Source organism: Dermacentor albipictus, chromosome 7 (genome assembly GCF_038994185.2).
Source record: "Dermacentor albipictus isolate Rhodes 1998 colony chromosome 7, USDA_Dalb.pri_finalv2, whole genome shotgun sequence".
Lineage (NCBI taxonomy): Eukaryota > Metazoa > Arthropoda > Arachnida > Ixodida > Ixodidae > Dermacentor > Dermacentor albipictus.
In genome coordinates, this window is record NC_091827.1 from 43,343,820 (window position 1) to 43,369,040 (window position 25,221).

At 43.9% G+C, this 25,221-nt stretch overlaps 2 protein-coding genes across 2 annotated transcripts in view; both read right to left on the reverse strand.

The window, feature by feature from the left end:
- The window catches only part of LOC135915258 (papilin-like), a 348,089-nt gene that overhangs the window by 102,959 nt on the left and 219,909 nt on the right, over window positions 1-25,221 (reverse strand). The window contains exons 34-40 of the mRNA XM_070521938.1: window positions 18,797-18,967; window positions 16,157-16,449; window positions 13,854-13,944; window positions 12,157-12,324; window positions 9,546-9,614; window positions 8,999-9,295; window positions 5,898-6,281 (exon numbers count right to left, since the gene is read on the reverse strand). Of these exons, the coding sequence (XP_070378039.1) occupies window positions 5,898-6,281; window positions 8,999-9,295; window positions 9,546-9,614; window positions 12,157-12,324; window positions 13,854-13,944; window positions 16,157-16,449; window positions 18,797-18,967 (1,473 nt within the window). The remainder of the gene's footprint in view (window positions 1-5,897; window positions 6,282-8,998; window positions 9,296-9,545; window positions 9,615-12,156; window positions 12,325-13,853; window positions 13,945-16,156; window positions 16,450-18,796; window positions 18,968-25,221) is intronic.
- Window positions 22,422-25,221, reverse strand: part of Ppn (proteoglycan-like sulfated glycoprotein papilin) — an 88,344-nt gene continuing 85,544 nt past the window's right edge. The window contains exons 30-31 of the mRNA XM_070521234.1: window positions 24,139-24,318; window positions 22,422-22,504 (exon numbers count right to left, since the gene is read on the reverse strand). Of these exons, the coding sequence (XP_070377335.1) occupies window positions 22,422-22,504; window positions 24,139-24,318 (263 nt within the window). The remainder of the gene's footprint in view (window positions 22,505-24,138; window positions 24,319-25,221) is intronic.

Consider the following 25,221-nt stretch of genomic DNA (forward strand, 5'->3'; position numbering starts at 1 on the left):
GTCTAGGACAGGAGCGCTTCCTCACAATTGAAATTTTATTCGGATCTACTGAACTGAACTGAACGTACTTGCCTTTTTCCGGGTAGATCGCAATAAAGTCAGTTGCGAGACAGCTCTAGTGTCGTGCACGTCACTATTCATCCCTCGACTGTTGCAGCCACGAATCCAATTCAACGAGCTCAACTTGCAGGCCCGCTGGTTCTGCAGCTATTGCCTACGGAAGCTGCGTGCTTGGCCACCATGGTAATGATGGACAGTGTGAACGTGGCACAGCCTTCGACCGTCTGCCTTTCCAATGGCCCCGCGACTTTCCAAATTGATATAATATTGAAAGAATATATCGTTATAACCGCAACGATTCGCAATAGTCAAGCGCGGTGCAGGAACTTATTGTATTCACGTGCTAGTAAAAGAAAAAGCGATTTCTTGGAAACTTAGACCGGCAGCGCTTTATGATGACGTCGAAGAACGTCTAGAGAAATAGGCAAAGAATATCAAATTAATCCAGGTGCATACTCTACTCGTAATTCCCAAGGTATAGCGATGAACAATAGCAGCACCAGAGCTCCCTCTGGTGACGTTTCTAGGAAACTTTGCGGTGTAAGCCTCGTTGTTCACAAGTTTTTCGCATTCAGCCTCGTCAAATCCGGGCGCCCACACACACATAGGGCTGCGTGCATAGCAAGCAAAGAGGATCTCCACGGCCAGCGATACACACAGCAGCGGCGGAGGCGTGCGGTATATCGCGTCCTCGGCGGCCTGCCAGCGTATGCAGATTGCAATTAGGCGCTTCCTGTGTGTGGAAACGGCGTTTCTTCACAAGTCATGCTTTGCGAGATGAGCCCCTCATGCAGCGAGCCTTTCCGGCTTCGAAGTGCGCCTTCGCAGAAAGGAAAAAGAAAGCAAGCGCTATCGCCGGACACAAGGTACGAATTGCGATTCAGTTTTTTTTTTTAACCTCGTCTATCACTCGGCTTCCCGTTTCAACACGTACGTGGCTATTTGTGTGTTGCTCGAATCGCATACAGCTGAGTACGCGACTGAGTAAGAGATTGAGTATGCGCCGATTAAGAGTATGCGTTCACACAGACACAAAAGTACAGGGTAAAGAAAGTTACGTATTTGAAGAAAAATTACTACAGGTCGCGGTCGCACCACAAGTAGGATAAGCTGCTTCTAGAGTGCAGTCATAACATGCGAACACTGACACCAAGGACAAGATAGCGGAAATTACTTGTGCTTAATAAAATGAAATAAAGAAACGATAAATTAATGGAAATGAAAGTGGATCATAAAGCAACTTGCCGAAGGTGGGGAACGATCCCACAATATCTGCATTTCACATGCGATGCTCTACCAATTGAGCTACCGCGGCGCCGTTTCCCCGTCCACTTCCTTGGGTGAGAACCCTGGGAGTGTTAGCCAGCGCCACCACTGACAGACCTCGGCGGTGGACGTGGAACATCATTTCTGCCACAGGCGTCACGAGAATGTAATCTTTTTGGGTGAAGGCAACCGGTAGAGCATCGCACACGAAATGTGAAGGTTGTGGGATCGTTCCCCACCAGCGGCAAGTTGTTTTCTCATCTACTTTAATGTCCAATTATTTATCGTTTCTTTATTTAATTTTATAAAGCACAAGCAATTTCCCCTATGTTGTCTTCGGTGTCAGTCTTTGTTTGCTTAAGATATGACTCATAAAAATCGGGCTTCTCGGTTAAACCCTTTGTACTCATTTTTAGAGCATAGATGGCATACAGTTTATGTTGTAACAAACTCTATGAAACTTGCTATAATGGTATAAATATGCAGAAGCATAAGAACGAATTGCACAGGTATATTTCGTGAATATGCAGATTGAAACGTGCAAGTTTTTGGCATTCTGAAACAGTCATAATAGAGACCCTTTCACACAGTTTAATGCCTACTCTTCCCATGGAGTGGCTGAGAGAAGACGTGTGCTGCAGTTGGTTGCAAAAATAGTCACTGGCGTATTAAGAAATGGAACGAATCTGTGCATGCAAGTTCACGGACCACTGCTACATAAAAAGAGCCTTCAATGCCGCCTCTTCGCATTGCCTGACTTCTCTCAAGGACAGAAAAATCTCTCGTCCACCAGCATTATATGGCGAACCTCCAAATAAAGTACTTCAATGCCGGAACGTCGGCAAGCTCGTCAACCGCTCATCCCACAGCGACAAAAGGAGTACCGCCACTTCCTGGAACAGTAAGTTTCTCGCACGTTGTGTGCATACGCATACGCCCACTATATCACCAACGCATCAAGAACAAGTGTGTGGGCGCACACTTGAATCAATGCGTCGAAGCATGGGTGTCGGTGACCCCACCAAGAGCGCACGAATGTTCGAAGCTGCACGTTTCGCGACGTTCCACAGAGTATGTGAATGACTTGTCATAAGACGTCTTTGCTACAAGCTATTACAATGTACAGAACATTCATGTTCCAAGCCTTGCGCGCAGCAAGAATAAATCTGTCACTGCTGAGCATACCATGAGCGATTAGGCAGAAAATTAACAATCAGATAGTCACCGCACCGAGGAACGTTACTCAGTCAGAAAATGACAATTAAGTCGCTGCTTCAAAGTGGTTGCGAGATAACGAAAAAAAAGCAAAACAGACTGAGCCTAATTCAATTCATAACCGAAACATTTGGACAGCTTGGAACACACCTCTAGCACCGCTTTTTGTACAAGCACCGTATACGCTGCTCATGCTGTTTGTACAAGGCGTAAGGAGCCCAGAAAGCGCTTACATGCCCTCTGAAGCTGTGGCCAAAGCTTCTGTCATCCCCTCCGTCACCGTTCACCATATATCTGCCAAAATAGAAGTTTGCTGAGCCGCGCCGGGCGTCATGCACATCCATCGTAAAGACGGAGGCAATGGAGGCAGCTGAGGCAAGCAGTGGACGTGTCACCGCGTGATGAAACATGGCGGCGCCCACGGGATCGTCAAGAAAAGGGTCTATACGCTGGACGCTCTCTCACGACCATCAAAGCGCCGTGTGCTCATTCGTGAGCAGAAGTTGCCAAAGTGCAATGAATAACTCCTGCTCCACCGTTAGGCTGTTGCGAAACTGAACAGCTACCATTAAAACAGACTTGCGTGGGTTACGTTTGCAGTAAACATAAAAAAAGATCACCGCCAAGCACTCCGTATAGATGGTTAACCAGTGAAGCTGAAATGTACGGCCCCGGTGTTTATCACTGGGTTAATCCCGACGGCTTGGCAGGTTGCCGGATCCTTGGTACATAGTTGCTGCTTGCGCTCTGCTGCACAAGCTTGTTCTTCTACTCGGGCTGCAGCATTGGCACGGCGTAGACGAGATCGTTTCTGGTTCTTCTCGCGGCGGTGCTAATCGAAAGCTGCCTGCTCCTCAGGAGTACGTATGATGCGTGGCCTACCCATATCGAAGCCGGAGAAAAACTGCTGCACCCACACTCGGCTGACTTTCAACTGACCTCCAACTGCCTTGCCAAACGAATCTTCGAATTTCTGTTTCCAGATGCCCCAGCTGGTAAGTTCCTCCTCGTGGGTCTGAAACTAGACGCGTGCCGTGCCCACGAGGTAAAATATCAGATTCGTGAGCATAATGGTCTGGTCCCAGTGGTTGCTGGCGCTCACCCGCTCATATAGTTGAAGCCAGTCTTCAACATCAGTATCGTCGGTGCCAGAAAAGGTTCCTGGTTCGCGGGATTGTGCTAGATTGACGGTGGGCATGGGTGCCAACGGGCCCGAAGCATCGTCGCCTTGAGCTGGCATTGCAGACGCAGCCAAGGAGCACCCGCTTCATAATGATACCGCAACCTCCACCACAAATGTTACGGAGTTAAAAACAGTCAGACGAGTATTTACAGAATATTTACAATAACTATATCAGTTGACAAGATTGTAGCCAGCGCGTGAAGCTCAGAACATCGTCTTCTTCCGACGGTGATTAAAATACCTTCTGTACAAGAACTGATTGGCGGAATTTTTGTGAGGATGGGTTAAACAAGAGTACCATTACAATTCACAATGATACTTAAAAACGTGTAGACATGAGAAGGTTGAAGCTAACGAGCTGATCATTGGCCACCGGGAGTCAATGTATCCTACTTTTTTTGATAAACCTATGTGTTCCTAAGTTCACCTCCCCGAGTGCAAAGTGTGGTCGGACGGCAACAAAGACACCTTGAAGAATAGTCTACCTGGATGTCCTGGGAGAAGAAACCTAACTGACATCAATAGATGGAAAGGCTTGCAAAACTGCAACATTTTCTGTCTAGTACTGTGATAGAATGACATTCTACAGAGCCATTCTCTTCCGGGGTTTATAACTATGCTTGCTTTTGGCGATGCAATCTGTTCCATATTGAGAACATAATGTACACTGACAAGCTCTAACGTCTCCACACTGATCTATTCCCACCACTTCGTTGTGTATAATATTGTCGCAAAAGCAGTGCATTTTACCTTTTAGCACTTAAATATGTAGCACAGATCAGTGTAAAGCACCCACCTTTCACTATGATGTGTGTTAACTTGTAAAAAGCGTCAGGCTCGCGTCCTCTATAAGCATCTGACATGCCTCAGAAGCAAGCTTAAGCAAGACTACTGCAGAGTAATTTTACTACTGTTCATATAGCTGTTTATATTCCAGTCTCTTTTCAAACAGTTAAGCCAAGTTAAGCCAAGCACGTACCTTCCCAGACGTACAAGCACCAAGTGACAGATGCTCTTCAAAACGTAAATCAGCGGCCCATTGGAAGTGACATATATACACTTGGCTTTCACAAGTCTTTTGTTCTGTTTTGTGCGTTTTGATTCTGCTGGGAAGGCGCGCTGTAAACTGAAACAAACTGCAGTTGATGCACTTGAGCCGACGAGCTAAACCTCAGTAGTTGGGATGATCCGTGCTCAGCCTACCTACGTCTTGACAATCCATTCGTGCATGAATGCTATTGTGGAAAGACCTAAAATGCACAATGTATGTTCTTGCCAGCGTTGTAACACAAATTATCTTGCAGCAAAATACTGACGCTGCCTTTTCAAAATGCAGAATGAGTCAAGTAACTTATATCAATGTGGTCCTGCTTTCATGATCCTTTTGGCTACCGACCAGAAAGGTGGCTGCCATCTGTGCTGTCTTCGAAGTTAAGAAAATTAATTTAATCAAGCTGGATGTTTACTGTGAATGCGGCAGTTTGTATCTTCTAAGTTTGTACAGGGAGCTAACGCATCAAACCCTCGACTGGCCACAAATACTGGATAAAAAAAATGAAACGCAAAACAGATCCCGTAGGTCTTTGTTTTATATGATGAAAAGCAAGTGCATACATATGTGCAGACATTGTGATACAAAAAGCTGATGTCAGGCCAACTAGAATTCTCCTGTTATGCACTTCGTGCCAGAGGCTTGAACTGTGTCACTTAAATTTATGATTACAATAAATTACTTCTTAAGCCTTAGCATTTCTTACTCAAATTGTAATATTCCTTGAGCTCCAAGATGTCAGGCGGCTTCCTGAAATGTAGTTCTGCAAGAGCCTCACTCTTTGCGTTACTTTAACAAGCTATTGTAGAAGCTATAGTTCCCTGTTCTCTTCAATCTGTAGTGATTCAAGAGCACACTGCAAACTCTGCAAAGGTAGACCATGCTACTCTGGAAGATATAATGTGCTTAATCTGTGCTCGAATGCACATGAACCATTCTTGTCATGACAACGGCCCCAGGATAAAGAGAGAGTCCGAAGTCAGGCACTAGCTACAGAGTTTCCTTAAGTTCACACATACAACTAAATTTAAGCACGACCAACGCAATAAGACAGGGCACCAGCCACGCTGAGTACAGAATGACCACTCCCATCTTCTTGCGCCACTGTGCGTAGCTACGCACCGTTGCCGGTCAGATATATTTTCCTGCCTGTACGCCGGAACGATGAACCCCGTGAGCCATGACCACGGCCCCGGCGGCGTCCCGGCACTGTCGGCTCCCGACTCAATGGCAGCACGGAGAGGGACACCTGCCTGTCGGCTGGCTGGCCGTGGTAGTTGTACGCGCGGCACATGTAAATGTCCTCGTCTTCGAGCGTTACGTTTTGGATGGCGAGCGTGAAGTCTGCTAGGATGGCGTAACGTGCGCTCCGCTGTGCCAGCTGCTTGCCGTGCCGGTACCACTGCACGATGGGAGTCGGGTGGCCAACGGCCAAGCATAACAGCCGTGCCGTGCTTGACACGGTCACGGTCACCGTCGCGCTCGAGGGCTTGATTGTGGCAGGCACTGGTGGGGGTTAGTGACGACGAGTTTGTGGTGGCGGGAACCATGCGTCGAGGGGGATGGGAAATGGGTTGCAAGAAGGAAAAGGAGAGAGGAGAAGGTGCATGCAGGGTTAGTCCAGTGTTTAACAGTGGTGTGCTGTTTTATAGTTACAACAAAGCACACCATATCAAAGCAGGCAACTCATTCATTCAAGATGCTTTGCAGCATTCCAACATGCACAAGACAGTACAAAGAAAAGAGTTAATGCACTATGCAATTGAACCTCGTTATTATAACGAAGTCGCGTTCAATGCAAAAATACCCTTCTCATATCCAATATCCACTTCATGCCAATATTGACGAGAAACATTTCAAGCATTGTTATATCCAATATTTCGTTTTATCTAATATTTCATTATTTAGAGGTTTGATTACTGACCTATAACTGAAGTTCTACTCCAACTTAAAACAGAGGACGAAATAGAAAGGTATGAGGCAAGGGGGTTGTGGGGTAAAGAAAGTAATAAGAACCAATAAAATAAGAAGTGTGGTTGGCGTCTGATGCTTTCGGTAAAGTTGCTTGTCTGAATACTCAATCTCTTAACCTAACTGACTGGCAAAAGATGCAAGCCACGACTATTTTGTGTACTGCACACAGCTTGCCAATTTTGTGCATTTAGTGCATAGCGCAGAACAACCTTCATTTGCAGGTTAGCTCCGAGGTGTGCATCTACGCTTTTCTATGCCCTTTCATTTGCAATGTTAGTGTCAGAATGCACGTAGCAATAAGGCCACCTCAAAATGCTGTCCCCTGGCCTCAGAGTTACAGGTAGCTCCAGACAAGAATACCTGGACGTCCACTCATTTATTTTCAGCCACTTGAACTCGAATCCTGCAGCAATGCTGAAAATATTGTACTGGCAGAGCTGCTTTCCACATAAATTAAGACTGATGAAAGCCTCCTATTAAGCATTACATTGTTGCTATGAGGAAGAACAAGGCCTGCTTACAACAACAGAAGACAAGCTGGCTACAACTTTGTAGCCTACCAAAGTACATTCAAGTCCAGGGTATTGTATCACCTTCCTCTGGCAGGTCAAGGAGTTTTACAGATCAGCCAGCATAAAAGGTTTGCAAAAAAAATTGTGGTTCATGGTATGTACAGGATCATTGCGTGGCTGGAAGAATGGTTTGAAGTAACTAAAGGACTCAAGGCGCCTTTACATGGTCCTCAAATTATCGCACAGACTCTATAATCATGTGTTGCATGTCTTTCTATGTCTTTCTATGCCTTTCTAGTCCCTTGTACGCCTGCTGCTAAGTTATTCACCTGTCTTGTTATGTAATAAACTAAAGCAGTACAGATAGGAGGTCCTCGTGATAGCCTTAGTTTGAGACCTCCTCTTGCTGACAGTTATTGTGCACCAAACATTCTTGCCCCTTTAAACAGTGTTATTAAACTACAAACGTCGACTAAGTTTGAAGCTACAAATTCGAACATCCTGTGCTCTAAAAAAAGGTGGTAGTGCCCTAACACTGATGATCACATACACGGAAACTTGCGCAACCAAAATGCACAGATTTGCATGGACTGAATGTTAATACCTCGGCATGCAGTCGGGTGAACTTTAAACGAAGGCAATGTAACATAATGTGCACCAAGTCATATAAAGTACTATACTTTCCTTTCATGTAGTACTTGTAGCAGCTGGAATCCCAAATGACCATGCCCACATACAGAAGCCTGACTGACCAATAATTTTGTCCTAAATTCACACTCCGGCTATGGGAGACATGCCACAGTTAGAGAGGGGGGGGGAATCTCTAGATTAAGTGATGTACCATCTGAGGTCCTTTTTAGCATACAATACAGAGTGTGGATTTGACACAAAAATCCCAAGTGTTTCTGCATTCGCCTGTGCCCCTCCTTTGTTGGAGTGCAGCACACCAGAGCTTGAAATCAAAACTATGACTTAAACATGCTCAGCATCCAAACGCTAAGTAGTACCACTACAGAGGCAATGCAGTAGAGGAATCAAATTATACCTCATGCAGAACTGGCTTTTCTGCTCAGCATCTCTTTTTTTTCGAAATTTTCTTTCAGCTACGCCTAACTATGCAGACTTCACCTTGCGAGACTCAAGACAACCATTGCGTTCTCAGAGTTTCCAACTAGGGAGACAAATGTTGTTTACCCTCTGAAAAGTGTCGTGATAGTGCCCTGAGACTTGCACCACAAGAAATAATGATGGCACTAGCAGTGAGGCCTCATATAGCTCGGATACAAAGAAGGCCACACTGACAGCATCAAATTAAACGTGACAGCGTGAGAAGCACACTAGCTTCAGTACACTCTTCACTGTCATGAAGCGTACATGCTTTCGAGTACTGTCAGAAACATGAGAGCAGCACACAAAGCCTCACGTTTTCCCTTAAGCTATCATTCATAGATAAGTTCATTGGCATGATAACAAAGCACTCAAGGTTCCCTAAAGCCGCGCACTTAGGTTACCATGTCTTTATTTGTTGTAGACTGTGTGCAAACTGATGGGGCCCACATTGCATGAGTCTGCATGCAAGAGTCTGCACCAATTTGCAGTCAAAAGGATTTGCAATGTCTGGAGTGCGTCGACATAGCTTAATGACAAGCCCTGCTGCCTCAGGGTTAAGTGCGCTGAAGTTTGCTGGCGAGGAAAAGAAAGGGAGAATGCATCATGGATACCTTCTCCTTAACTCACCGAACACAACAAGGTTGGTGACATTTGACACCTTCTGGCGCTCGTCATCGGCAGTGCACCGGTAGGGGCCTGCATCGTCGCCCGTCAGCTGGGAGATATGCAATGAGCCATCGACCAAGATCTTGAAGCGCCCCTCATTGCTGTCAACCGACTCATCACGGAAGGTCCACGTGACAGACACTATCAGGAACGGCCGGTCGAGGCACGACAGTGTCACGTCAGAGCCGGCGTTGGCTGTCACCTCCGGCTTTGCGTGTGCTGCCATTTCTGCCGGACGGTGCACGGGCGGTGACAGGTCTGCAAGAAACCAAAGTTTGATTATTCTGGATTGGATTAACCCACTCATGAATCTATTTTCGTTGTGATGCCATAGATCAGGATCTAAGATCATGCCACAATGAACCCTATTGTTAGAAATGTTATGCTCACTAATCTTAGACCCATTTTTGCAGTCTTTCTCAATTTTCTTTTTATGTATTTACAAAGGCAAAGCTGCCTCTTTTTTGGTGGGAGTAGCAAAGGTACTAAATATCAGTAAGTGTTTTACCTTCATTTGTTGGCTCAGGTGTTAGAATTGGAGTCTGCGTCGTTGTGGACACGTGTGAGGTGGTACTCTCTGCAAAAGAAAGTGTTTGCTTATTATGATGACTTTTAACTTCCTATACTTTGAAAGAGAGGCTTTTCTATTGGGACAAACATAATTACTACTAAATGCATTTCGCTTCCGCTCTACATTATTCCACTCTATAAAACATGCAAGACCGACTGAAATTATTTACCATATGAAATGAAAAAAATGTGCCCAGCATATCCACCTTTCGAAACTTTTGAAGACAGCTGAATCAAAAGGTGGTTCGGAATAGCTGATTTTAAATTAATGTAAGTGGTCTGTATAGTTGCGCGGGCACATTTTGATAAAAGAAATGTAAACCGCGAAACACAAAGCTTCAGTGGTCAAACCAAGCTCAAATGTACTAACTGCACAAGTTGACAAGTTTCAGGAATGCCTGTGCATTACGATCAGTACAACTCATCATGTGATCGGCAGGACTCATCCTTGACAATATTAGTACGAACTGTGCCAATATAATCTTGGACTCAGGGGTTAAAGGGCTAAGTTTAGACTTTAAATTATCTTCCCCTCCCCCATGAACATGGTTACTCTTTTGAAAGAACATGTTTTTTGCCCCTACCTCGAATTAAAATGAAAAGCTGGAGATACATGTCACCTTATGTGATCCTAGATTGTCACCTGTCATTGTCACAGCAAACCAGTGACAGACGGCACCTTCGCTGCGGCAATTACTTCATCAATTGCGGATCACCGTGAATGATGTGTGCTCTGGGTTTACTATAGACTGTTGGGATAGCCAACTCAATGTCAGCTGCTGATTGAAACGATCACATTATAAATGCCACTGCATGACGATGCTGTGCCTACAAGCATGTGTAATGCAGCAGTTGCATTGTTGGCAAAGTACCCCTCATGTGACAGTACGTACAGACACTAAAGAAGGCGCGGCAATCAAGGCTTCATATGAAAGCAACGAAACTGTTCAGCGGGAAGACTGCTGCAGACCGCTGCTGGAAGCGTGCATGCCCTCTCGTACCCCACCGGGGCCAGGGGCTGCTTGTGAGCATGTGTCGTCATTAGGTCAGTTTTTTTTTATGTGCTCTCTTGTGCACGGTTCGCATTTAACTGTGGGCTCTTATGCTACACAGTTACCTTTAAGTTTATCAACGGTTATTTTGTTCCCTGCACTGCCTCTTCTAGCTCGTGAAGGGATGCTAAGGAACCCCTCCCAATACCAGTTGCTTCAAGAGGTTATCAAGATGATGCTCAGCACTACGCCTCCTCTGTACAAAATCACAGCGTAAAAACCAGGCAGCAACTTAGCCAGACAGTCTACTTATGCTAAGCTCCCTTATTACACAACGTTCAGTATACAATGGGAGTGTTCAAATAGTGAAATTTTTAAATGAAATCAAATACAAATACTTTTTCATTTCCAAAGCCACATGAAATATGAAGTTTGCACGGAGTCTGTTTGGCAAAAAAAAGTAATCAGCCTTAAATTCACACACACATGCATGTAATATCCTTCACTATTACACATCCGGACAACTGAGGAAATTTTAAATGAGAAACAACTGCTTACAATTACTATATGGAGTACCGTGAGAATGACAGTAATGAAACCAGGGAACAGCATGTTGCTAGATGCACTTAGAGTGTTGTGTTCGCCGAAGGATTATTATTTTTTATCATGGGGTTTTATGTGCCAAAACCACTTTCTGATTATGAGGCACGCCGTAGTGGAGGGCTCCGGAAATTTTGACCCCCTGGGGTTCTTTAACGTGCACCTAAATCCAAGTACACAGGTGTTTTCGCATTTCGCCCCCATCGAGATGCAGCCGCCATGGCCGGGATTCGATCCCGCGTCCCCGTGCTCAGCAGTCCAACACCATAGCCACTGAGCAACCACGGTGGGTTTTGCCGAAGGAGTGTAGTTACACACTACATCACTGTGTATTGTTTCAAAGGGATGCAAACATGGTGGGACTGACCAAATACAGTTGAACCTCGTTATAACCATCATATCTGACACAAAAATACCTTCTTTATATCCGATATTCGTTATAGGCACCCATCTCCTAACACTAATATTGGTTATAAAGATTTTATATTCATTTCGTTATATCCAACAATTCGTTATATCCGTGTTTTTATATTAAGGTTCGACTGTACTAATAAGCTGGGACAAATTCGCATACAGGCTGCTTAAATGCAGGCCATATTCTTATTGAGTGCCTATAAATTATTCACAAGAAGTTATCTGTGCTGTGCGGTCGCTCAGAAACTGGTGCCCCTATGCAACAAATTCAGCTATTCTGTCCAGGAATCATTCAGAACAGACATCACAAATGTTCTAGTATCTTCGAGATATCGACAAGTGCTTTTCTCCTTTGCATATTAGAAGAAAAAATGTTAGACAACTTCGAATACTCAATTTGCAAATCAAGTATGATTCGACTAGCAGGGACTATTCAATTTACACTCGAAATTTCAACTATTTGTGTTCTCCTACTACACAAACAATGCGATGAAAAAAATTCCAAATTCTTAAAGCAAGGAAACAAAGATTGCTAAGCCCCACCAGTAACGACAGCCTGGACAACGACGTGAGCGCAGCCATTGTAGCAGCACTTGCGGACGTCGGGACAGTCGGCGTCCACTCGGCAAACGTTCGAGTGGAGCCGAAGTTCGAGCAGAAGTCGAGGTTGTGCCTCGACTTCGGCTACGGGGCAGTGGCCAGGCTTTTTTACTGTTCAATAAGAAAAACTTTTGTTACAGTGAACTTACACGTGTCAAAAGTGTCGCCTCACACTAAAGCAGAAACACGTCAATTATACCACAACAATTTTGTGCCAGTGTTCTTTTACACCTTTGCAGAATTCTGCTCCTTTCCGCATTCTTGCTGAAATGCTCTTGTGATGGTCTTTGGAATTTTCGTTTGGTGTGCAGAAAGTGCAGTTTTACAATTCTTTTTATATGATTCATTAGTTTAAAATATCATACTGTGTTTTTGAAGTTGTAGAAATCCTACTACATGCTTCTCACACGTAAAACGATGACACTTAGCAAGTATTAAGGTTTATAAATATTGCATATTTTAGTTTTACGCTAGAGTTGGTCTCAAGATTGCATCATCTGCATTATCACAATTTCGTTGGACAGCCCAATTTGCTTATTTCATGTAGCAGTAAGAAGACGTGTGATAACATCACTCATAAAAAGTATAAGCAAGATTGCTGCATGGATACTTTATGGCTGCGCTCGTGTGTAGCAGCTGCAGCAATTGCAGGGAGAGCGAGCCAGTTTATAATGACATCATAAGGCACCCACCTCCTGAGCATTGAAGCCAGAATTGTTCTATAAAAACAAGTCCCCAGAGGACTCTTACACTTGCCAGTAATATTTTTTTTAGAGTTAATAGAGCTTGAGCAGCATTAAATGTAGAAAGCAAAAACAAATGACAAACAGAAAATGACATGTCACATTCGCAGCAAGAAATTGTGAAGAAACAGAGGACACCAGGCATTAACTTGTTCACTGTTCAATGTAACAGCAATGTACCATACACAAAAGTGGATCAGCAGAAAACTTTTGCCAACCACTGTCATAGCGCTTAAATGACTGAATTTCCAACTTGTCTTGCTGGTCTCATTTAGCTGTTTTATGTAAATAGTAACACATAACGTGCAAATGTTACTATTATATGGCAATGCACACACCTTGTCGTGAAGGGCATAGTCAACACACAGGGGTACCTTTACAGGAATAACGTGTGCACTTGGCAAACTCTACATCGTGTCATCCTGTATTTTGCAATGAAATTGAGGTTTGCTGAATTATGGTTGTACTGATGCCGATTTAACTCCTTTACGCTCTTGTGGAAGAAAACATAGCTTACTGTTATATACTTCCTAAAATACAAAACAACATTTATGACTCAAAATTTGCAAGGACAAACTTCACAGGAAGCGCAGCTTTTGAAGCAGAGAACCACTGCTACTGGAGCATTTCACCTTACCTCTACGGAATGCTTTACGACAGTATTATGGCACAACATTTCTGCGGCAAGTGACACTGCCACCTAGAGTGCCTACGTCAGGTGATTTGCTATTAATTTTGCCATGTTCCATGACTCCTGTTTCCTCAAGGTGAAACAATTGAAAACCAAGCTATGCAACACATTGGTTCAGAGGACTGCCATGGGGTAGTTCAAAGTACACATACAAAGCGCCAGGCATGCAAAGAAAAACCACAATGAAAGGCTTGGCAAACGCTCACCTAGTCGACACACTGGACGATAGTTGGCGCTGCCGTCGGCACTTCGGTATGCCTCAATCCTGCAAAGCTCTTCTTCGTGGCAAGAAAAGGTCTGAAAAAAATGCGAACACCTAAAGTTACGGTCATCATTCTTGATTCATACACAAAACCTGGCTCTCTGATAATTGTCACATGATGCTTCAATGTTGACTATTTTTAAAGCAGACTTAAAGGGAACTCGGCAACCTGTTCATCTTTTGAAAAGTTCCTTACAACACAATCTGACAATGCATAGCACAGCTGTGGGTTTAATTTAAGACAGGACCTTCAGTGCAGCTGGTTCTACAGTCAATCCATTCATAACAGACACTTTCACAAAGAATCACCCACTGCTCTAAATTTACTGAGACATTCAAACAAGGTAGTGATTTTGGCAAGCATACAGGAATGATCTAATCAATAGAAGTTCTAGCCTAGTTACGCACTGTAAATGGACACAGGTGCAAACTATGCTTCGAAGCCAGAGCCACCTTGGAGTACAACCGCAGCAGAAATCTCAAAAGCATTCAGCGTTGGAAAACTCAGTGGCAGTGCCAAACTTCCAGTGGCTTTGCCTGTGAAAAAAGAGTTTGCTCTTCCGAACCAATGTACCTTACATACTCTATATGCCTTATGCACGTACTCAAAAAACTTAACATAAGTTTTAACTTTTGCTCATACCTGTTTGCTTTTCTGCTGTTTGATAGTGACAGCTTTCTTTAGCTACTTCACCCACTCTGGATGGACTTTGGCTGATGTCACACAATAAAAACCTGTAGGAGAGTAAACTTGGACCACTATAGGCATGCAATGTCTTCCCAAGCAGACAACATATCACCGAGTAGCATGCTTGCTGCTCGATGCTTTCTGGGCTTGTAGACTACTTGGGTGACTAGGCGTGTTCCCCTGGGTATGTGCCCGAACAGATAACTTTAGCAATGCATAAATGATCACAGTATGTGCCCATTCTTGGGCAATCCCCCAGGAGAGAAAGGTGCAAGCGCATGCAAAGGATTCTGTTTGTCCTGATGAATTCCCATCTTTCGTCTGTATTGTGAATGCACTTCAGCAAGGACCAGTAAAAGGAACTTGCCAGTACAAGGAAAGAATTGGAAGGTCTTATTTGTTGCTTTGCAAAAAATGCGCATAGTGGTGCCACCACTACCCCCCACTGCCGCCGTCAAGCTGCAGTGTGCGTGGTAAGCGTTGGTTGACACCAAAACAAACACAGCGCACGAAGGTCTGGTCTCTGCAGTACCTTTAGTGCTAACCCTCCTTCACCCTTTCCCCATGAAGAAAAGAAGGAAAACATTACAGGCGCTGTCCAAATGCAGCGTCCAGTGACCGATTCCCTCGTAGTAACTAAAACAGATCTCCTAGACGATAATTCTGCGGACTGCAAAAGAGGGGGGGAGGGGAATTAATAACTAAAAAAATAAAAGCAAGTCCTCGCGCTCACCCTCTGCAACAGCGAGCTGTAGAAACTGTATCCACGGAAACCAACACTGGTAATAAGCAGCTTTCAATGGCCTGCATCTGTACCTTCCAACACTCCCAGGTTTCACCACACAGCATGTTGCGAAGCTCAATGCCACAAAATTGTCTTCGGTTACAAATTTCTTTGCACGAAATGTGCAGAATAAAATATCACTGACTGTATTTTTTTAAAAGTGCCTCTTGAATTTATGCTAAGTAAAGGTCTTCCTTTATTAAAAGTACAGAGCCTGCTCGATTGAGTACGATATGGTGCGCGAACTTCACAATTAAGTGACCTGTATAACGAAGGATTTACGAAGTCCCAAGTGCGTCATTATAAAAGCATTCGATTGCAAGGTAATTTAGAAATGCATGATACTGAATTACGCCCATCTTGGTGACTTTTGCCGCACATTTCACTTTCACTTTTCATTTTTGGGCTTCTTGATCTTATTTTTCTTGGCGGGCGTTTGTCTTGCGTTTCTGCACCTCTACCAGCTTTCCAACTGCCTGCTTGTGCCAAGGCGTATCTTTCTGATATTGCCCAGAAGTATGATTAGGTAAATTAGCTACACTTCAGATCTCCCTTTAGTAGCCCCTTAACAATTGTCAGTCATAATAAAGTTGCAACCAAATAGCTTATTCATTTTTCTATTACTATTTTTAGCACTGCCACCCTGGGTCCCCCTTTTTCTTTTTCTCTCTCTCTCTCTTTCTGCTCGCCTCTGCGGCCCCATTCTCAGCCCATTCTCCTCAGACGCTGCAGGCCATATTTGCTGACAATGACACCGACAACGGGTCATGCTTACTTCGCAAGGGTTGCTGCAGAGGCATTGGACACAACCACGGTGGTCCACCGTCTGGTTCTTCCCAAGGGGACACTGCAGGTCCTCGCAGTCTGACGGGAGGCACTCCGGTGCTGGTGTCTGTGGTGGAGCTGCCGGTGTCAACGAAAACGGTGTGGGAAATGGCGTGACCACCATCAGTGGCTTAACACGTGGGTCCAACTCCTCATCCGATCCCTCGTGCTTCCGAGAAGACGGTGGCATCTGTTTACCCTCGTCGAAGTCGGGTTCACTGACTTCGTATTCGGGTGTGTCCCCTGCAAGCACAGAGATCAAAGCAGTGCTTTAAGGTACGGTTCTGCTGAGCAAGGAGCTCAGTGTTGTTTAAGACGCAATGCGTGAGCCAGAATGTGGGCGAGAGCTGTGAGCTTCGTGTGCTGGCTTGCCAACTCTAGTGAGGGAGTTCCAGCCATGATTAGTGCAAGATGACAACCATGAAAAGCACACAGAGCTCTTACAACTGTTACAAAATGACATGTGGGCTCGGTTTTGTTGACAGCTCTGAACTCTACCCACAGTTAAATCTGTTACTCTTACAGTTACATAACATGTATTCCCTTATTCAAGGCATTCAAGCTTACAAAGAACATCTAGCATCATATTTTTTTATAGATGCATCTCCATGTAACTTACGGTTATAGAACATTTGAATAATACACCTGTTTTAAATTGATATTACCCGCCGTGGTTGCTCAGTGGCTACGGTGTTAGGCTGCTGAGCACGAGGTCGCGGGATCGAATCCCGGCCACGGCGGCCGCATTTCGATGGGGGCGAAATGCGAAAACACCCGTGTACTTAGATTTAGGTGCACGTTAAAGAACCCCAGGTGATCAAAATTTCCGGAGTCCTCCACTATGGCGTGCCTCATAATCAGAAAGTGGTTTTGGCACGCAAAACCCCATAATTTTTTTAATTGATATTGACACGTGCACTTGCCTATCTCTATCGGGTGATAACGTTTCGCCGCCTAACAAATGTTATCGCAAGGCGCGGGACGCGCCTGCATGTATCCGAAGTTTCTGGAATGTTATCGACGCTTCTATTCACTGTCTGTAGTCGCCGAACCTTCTGTTATATGACTTCATCGCGTGACGCGAATGGTGTAGAACTTTGTGGAAGACACGCGGGTCCCAACGATTAGTCTGGAACATTCGAAGACTGCTATATAAAAGCCGACACGCTTGACCCACTGATCAGATTATCGCAGATCGCCGACTGTGTTCGCCACTGTCGCCATTCTTTGAGTGTAGCCTCTTTCTGAGGGCACAAATTCGCCCAATAAAATGCTAGTTTAGTCTTTCCCAGTTTGGCTGCTTTCTTCACTGTCGCTACCACGTGACAATATTCAGCAGCCTATATATGTCCTATCCTGTTTTTATAGGACAGGACACAAAGGTTTCAACAGGTTACAAAAGTTTATCTTCCCATTAGTGCTTACATTGTAAGAAAACTTTTAGCCGATTATTCCAGTTTTCCCATAAGAGCTTTCCAGTGTTCCGTAGCATACTGACAGGCTTTCTTGCACTCTAATATATGCACACACACAGGTAAAATAAAGGAAAGACTTTCTGTTTCCATTTAGATGCCTGACTACTTCCATAACATAAACTCGTCTAAAGAAAATATGAATTTTCAGCTAGCACCAGCTTTCTAGTCTCAATTGTTAGGATAAACTTTGGTAATGAATTGTTTTCAAGTAACTCAACAAAACTGACTGATAGGGGTGCGGGTACTACCTATGAAAGCACGTTTTTATTGCCCATCCTATCAGTGCATTTCATAATGCGTAAAAAGCAGCACCAATGGGAAGCATGCTCGTGCGCAAGCCTCTCTCACCATGTCTGCTAATCACAAAATTTGTACACAGCTGCTCATAAGATAGCCTTGAGTGCCACTGAAAACAGCCAAAGCTGCCTTGATAACGATAAATACGATGACAATGACATGACAGCAAAGGAGATGATAATGAAGGTGACACCAACGCACAACTGATGAAATAATGGCATGACAATGACAGCCAAAGGTGACGACAATGTCAACGAAATAAAGAAAACAATGACAGTAATGAGATTAACAGCACGACAACTATGACTCTGATATGAGAACAATGTGTTGCTGATAACGATGACAGCGGCAGAACGCAATGACAACTCCAAGACAGCACCATGGCTCACATGAGATGAACCCAAGATTGAATACTATCTGGAGGCAGTTTCTTTCTTTACGGCAGCTTTTCCTGTCAAGAAAACATAACACTGGCATCTGTCCCAGATGCCACAAACTCTCTCCGTCAAACTACTGCACAAGTCAGGTACAGCAGATGTGACTTCATCAGTGGTACCGATGCAACCATGCCGCACACTGTGCCACAAAGCTGGTCCATTCCTGAATGCAGCATCTCTTAAGACTCTAAGATTACCATCCGTAACATTCTGAAACTTCGCACACCTCTTCAATTAGCTCCATGCAGAATGTGCGACTTCCTGCTCATCGCAGTTATTGCAACAGCAGTCGGCTCGCATTAGCACGTGTACGAGTATGCAACAGAGCAGCGCATTCACATCTACGTGCTAGAAACATTTGATGGGACTGCCTCTACCTACTTGAAACCCCAGAGCAGAACTTCATGCAGATTTCCGGCGATCTGAACCGGTTCTTATTGCCTCCACAGCCAGTGTACACGAATTGCAGGCAGTCGCCGGTCTGCGCGTCGTAGAACCACCGTTCATGCACCTCATTGCAGTTGCCGGGGTCGACCGGTTTCTTGCATATGCCTGCACAGGTCAGTCACAGCTTCTGCAGCTTTTGCCACCACCTTGTTTAGCACTGTCTGCGCTACAAACCATGTGCTTTGTTATTCTTCAACTTTTTAAACATTATTGGTATTATACTGAGTAGTTTGTTTAGAAAGAATACATCTGACCACGGCATCTAGGACAGCCAGTAAGAGAAAAAGAAAGGCAGAAAAGTGGCAGACACATAAGGGATAATGTCTAGTCGAAAGTGAACTGAAAATTATATGAACGCTGATATGAGTAGCATTAATGTGGTTATCCTCCATGGCCGCTTAACCAAACCCTACGTTGCTTTGCAGCGCTAACAGAGCAGAATTACCCATCATATACCCCAAATAGTGCATGATAATCTTCTCTATAATGCTAACTATGTTTATATTGATGAGGTAGGAGTTGTAGGGCTAGCCAAAAGTTTCTCTCTCCCTTTTTCTTTCCAGGCTTTAAGAGGTAAAGTGATGTATACCAAGCTATCCCTATAGTACAACTTAAACAGCTAGTCTCATCTAAGGCGTACCTCCCACTACCGAATGAAATCTCTCCAGATTACAAAAGCAATGCTCATGAAGGAATGCAAAGTACTGCAGTGACCAATGGACTATCACTACAAGAAAGCGTAGAAAAAATGCTTACCCAGTTAGCGTTATTACCATTACAATGCACTTCGGTAAAATATTAGGTACACCAAATATTACTAATCACTATTGTAGGTATTAGTATACACTACAGTTTTTACGTTTAGGACATCTGTTAATACTAAGTGAAGGAACAAGCAGTGCAAGTGAGAAGGCATGCAAGCGCATATTAGTACGAGAGGGTGTTACCTTGTCCAACGTGCCTAGGCTTAGTCGGATGCCGGGTGGGTGTTTCTACGCCTACGAAGATCAAGACAAACATGAGCAAAGAGTTTGACAAAAGGCAGCGAGCTGTACAACAAAAATCACACACACAAACATCACAAGGAGCCAAGTGTAGCTGTGACCACAACAAATTTGTACTGCAGTCCAGTGCTGATTTCAATGGTTCAGCTTAAGACGAACTCTCACCCAGTGTCGACAAGTGTGCTTTGACTGTCAAATCTTACATTCAGACAATGGCACTATGCTACAGACACAAAAAATAGTTACGTGCTTGACTGACCAGTCAGGCCAAGGGGCGTAGGCATCATTAAACTTGCTTTGCATGCTAAGTAACCCCACACAAACATTCACACACACACACCAGGTGTTTTATAGCAAAGCTGTTAAGGGGAGTTCCACAATGGTTTTTGTGGGGCAAAAACCAGCGTGCAACATCATGCTTGATATGAAATGTAAGTGCAACGCAACATGTGTAGAAGCCAAAAATTTGCTTTAAAATGTCATGATCAACGATTATACAATAAAGGTTCCCTTGCGCATATCTCATTATTATTATTTCAAAGTATTTTACAGGCCCGAAGGGGAGCATTGAGCAAGGGGGTCACCGTTGAACAAATGACAAGAGGAAACCAATACACGAGCGCTATAAAAAATGTGAGAGCTAGAAATGTTTATAATGATCACGTGCTTGTAAAACAGTGTTACAAATAAAAAAGCTAAATCAAAACAGTTCTCGGAAAGGAATGAAAACTACAATCGACGGTAACATAAAAAGCGACGCATCAAACATGCAAAATAATGTACATAGCACGAGCGCATAAAACAAACAAAATTGAAACAACAACAAAAAAGAGAAAAAAGACATGGCACACATGTGACACGTATTATATGACATGACATATGTACAGATGAATATATTTATGATTAAAACTGCGGGTTCAGTAGCTGTCTGAATTTATCATTGCTCATTTACGCGACAGTGATGTTAGGAAGCGAATTCCATAACCGCATCGTTCGTAGTAGAGCTAAGAAGTTAAATGTGTTAGTGTTGCCATAAATGCGAGTGAGGCTTAAAATCATTATAAAGTCGTCGTGATGTGCAAGACGCGCATTCCAGTGGCACGTTTGATGACTTCATTTGGTGAACATATCTATGGAGCAAGGACAGGAGTGCTATGTGACGTTCGCTAATCAGTGATTGAAGGGAAAGGTCGAGTTTTATTTGAGTAATGCTTGACTGGTAGCTGTAATTTCGGGAAATGAATCAACCAGCACGCTTTTGGATGGCTTCTAAGATGCGAATTAAGTATTGATGGCAGGGAGACCATATAGGGGACGTGAACTCAAGCTGGGGGCATACAAATGACAGGGATGCTAATTTACGGATGTTAGACAGGCACTTACGCAAGTTGCGACGAATATATCCATAAGGTTTGGAAGCATTTGCACATATGCATGTGATGTGAAAGGCTCAGGAAAGGCTCGGTGTGATATTTACACCTAGATATTTCTATACTGATGCCTGAGATACTAGATTTGTGTTTACATAGTAGGAAAACCTATAAATTGATGTTTTTCATGTGAATGTCATTAGTTTGCATTTGGACGAGTTAAGTTTCTTTTGCCAGTCTTCGCACCATTTGGTAACGAGATGAAGGTCCTCTTAAAGAATGCGATGATCGTCAAGGCTGTGAATTGGTCGATATAATATGCAATCATTGGCAAAAACACGCATGGAGGATGACGTGTTATTCGGCAGATCATTTATGTAAATAAGAAAAAGCAAGGGTCCTAGTACGCTGCCCTGTGGTACACCAGAACTGGCATATGCAAGGGTTGACGTAAAATTATTAACGACTGTGAATTCCTGCTGATTTTTTAGAAAGGTACAAATCCAGGAGAGCATTAAGCAGTCTAATTTGAGAACGGATAACTTGGAAATTTAACGGCAGTGAGGTACACGGTCGACGACTTTGGAGAAGTCAAGAAAAATGCAATCTGTTTGGAGACTGTGGTCCATGATAAAATGCAAGTGTGTAGTGAATTCCAGTAACTGCGTCTCACATACCAATCCTTTCCCAAACCCATGTTGGTTAATAAAGAAAAAAATATTTGATTCGAGATGATGATATATGCGAGATGCAATGTTATGTCAAAGCATTTTATTAAAAACAGCATTAAACAGAAAACATACATACGCAGTTTCTTAAAATAGAAATCCGTAATTTTTGTTTCTCTTGTCGCATTATACTGACGCCTCATTGTAGGTCAGCTAGAAGTTTGTACAGCTGCAGCAGTGAAAGCTGACGTCGTGGTGCTGCAATGGAGCCTGCATGGGAGCCGTCACTGCGGCTCAAGCGAGGCCACGAGCCAGCAAACAGACCTCTAGTACTTTCGAAGGATTTAGAGAGCCAGAGGTTTTGCCGTCTTTGACGCATCAGTTGTCAGACCGGCATACATCTGTCAAGGACCTCTTCTAACGTTAACAGAATTTGTGAAAATTGCCTATGGCTAATTGTTACAACGTGGTAGAAGGGACAAGAATGCCGGCATACAGCGCGAATAAACGCACTTTCTCAGAAGAGTCCCGGCGAATTCTCATCGTCTTTGTTTCTGTATCCCCGCACTACTTCAGAGTTGCGTTCATGGCCTTCATGGCCTGGCAATATGGGACGTGGTAATACAGCACATTTCCACTCACTGAGCTGGATTACTTCAACAGGCACACATCACTTCTAAGACGCAAGAAAATATGTAACTAATTCCCAAAATCTCACTAATAAGCTTTTTAACTGATTACATTAGCACACATATTGCACTTACAAATTGAAGCCAGTGGTTCCACAAGGTATATCCACTTGGAACGAATTCTGAAACAAGTACCAGTTGAGATAAGGACTATCAAACTTGCGGCATGAATACCCCTGTTGTTCCATTCACTTTTTTATTGAAATGCCTGTTATGCATTGGAGCATATGATATGCATTTCATCACAAATTTGAGAACGCATATCTCGAAGCTGATGTCATCAGAAATTGTTCCAAATAGATATGACTTACGAATTCATTTACTGCAATTCGTAAAGTGCAATATGTGCCGTAAACTATGCTTAGCTTAGGTTAACTCGAAAAAACATTAATTATTCAATTACACATATAGATATTGTTTTGAAATAATGTCTGCCTTTTAGGTAATCCTGCACAAGAAGCATCACTGTGGTACATTCAGCGAGCAATATATCTCAAGCTTCTGCTAACACTGATTAAAAATAAAGAGACTATCATATATATATATATATATATATATATATATATATATATATATATATATATATATATATATATATATATATATATATATATATATCAGGCACTTTACTTTATCGGCAACAATTTTTTCTTCAATGTAGGGCTTAACCAATGTGAGGGTGCTTTCCTCACTATTTGTTCCTTCAGTGCCGTGGACACTAGCTAAGCAAGTGGTCATTGCACTCCACGTTTTAATTAACTGAACTTTATTGCTAAACTTTTCAATTACTGCTCTGATGCCCATGTTGCCACGGCAGTATAGAAGTGGGGTGCCGCAGGAGGTTAGAGCACCGGACACTAAAAAATATCAACTACCGTTGCGATACACTCTTAGAAATATTTACAGCCTTTGGGGCGTATCTTGTCCCACAACAATAATCGTCATCTGTCTCGCCCGCGTTTCCTTTCTTTAACGCAGCGAGCCCGGTACTTCCCAGTCACGAACGGCATGCGCGTTATCAGTGTGACGCAGCTTCTCGAAAGGAAAGAAGCGAGCGCCGAGCTTTCAAGAAAGGAAACTCGGGCAAGACAGATGATTATTGTTGTGGGACAAGATAAGCCCCAAAGGGTGTAAATATTTCTAAGAGTGTATTCGTCCACGAAATTTGCCCTTTATTTCACTCCATTTCCAAAACAGGGTGCACAAGCGATGCCATAAGTGCTGGCCATAATATTTTCAATGTTGCCGTGACGCATTGTGGTGGCGCTTGAGAGCTTGTCACGCTTGTGTGCTTGTGACACTTCAGCAGCCCTGCTCTAACCTCCATATTCAGAAATGCCTCTTGAAGACAATGCTTGACATGATCTAAAGGACACCTGGCATGAACGTGCCCTAGACGCTCATTGCATTTCTCACAGCGTGGTCATGACAGCTCTGATTTATATGAAGTCAAGTATGGCCTTCAAGTTAAGATGCAATTCTGAATACGGGGGTAAGACAGCGCTTCTGAAAGAGTCCATGAAAAGGCAGCAAAGGATGTCTCACCCGGCCCTGCACCATGGCGGCCACAGCGTTGTTCACAGAGCTCCCGAGACTCAAAGCGATTGTCGTTGCCCTCGCAGCCTCCGTAGGTAAAGCTGCGGCACTCACGAGTTGCAGTGTCAAAGTACCACATCATCAGCAGGCCATAGCATGGTCCAGGCTGTTTCGGGAGTGTGCACACATCTACAAAACAGAGAAGGAGAGAAGCATTGTGAACGTAAATTGATTTTGACTGACTGATTGATTGATTTGACATCTCCACACAATACCTTTTTTTTCTTTTAGTTAGAGGCAGGCTGCCTTAAAGAATAGCTTTAAAAATACTTATAAATGTGAATGTAACCCCGCATCGTGTAGGAAGTCCAGCAAGGCTCTGTAATTACAGCCAACTTGGCTCCACACATTGAAGTCAGCATGTGGGTCAATGTGGAGGCCATACCATCTGAGCAAGGGCTCTCGGATACATTGTGTGCCTGGGCAAGTCCACAACAGGTGGTACACATTGGTGTCTTGTGCCAGGCTTGTATAGTTCGGGCAGGCGGTGTCGCCCATGAAGAAGCCCTTTCTCTCGAAAGGTGACAGCACGGGTGAAGGTTACCCCAGCCAATATCCTCCACAGGGAAGCTTCATCCACCCTTGTGAGATTTTCAAGGAGGGAGGAGGTGCAACCGAGGATAACACCATGTGTGTCGCATCTGAGGGAATCATTTTCGGGCTATGAAAATGGAAAATGAATAAGCCAGCACCACCAGTCATGGCCGTGAGTGGCGGCACGAACTAACCCTTTCAGGGTTAACTTCCGTATGTGTACATACCATATTTATTCGAATCTAGGCCGATAGTTTTTTTTTTCAAATAATCATATTCCAACCTCTAGGGTCGGCTTAGATTCGAGGATTTAAAGAAAGATGCGCCAGTTATTCATTGAAGCTGCTAAATATGGTGCATAGCTAGCGCCATCTAGCTGCCAAGCGGTTTCGAAGAAAAGTTGATAGCTTTTCAGCACTACGTGCTGCGAAAGAGAGAATCGGCAGGCTAAACGTTGGGCAAATCGGCAACGCTGACCAGACGGCTTTGTATTTTGAT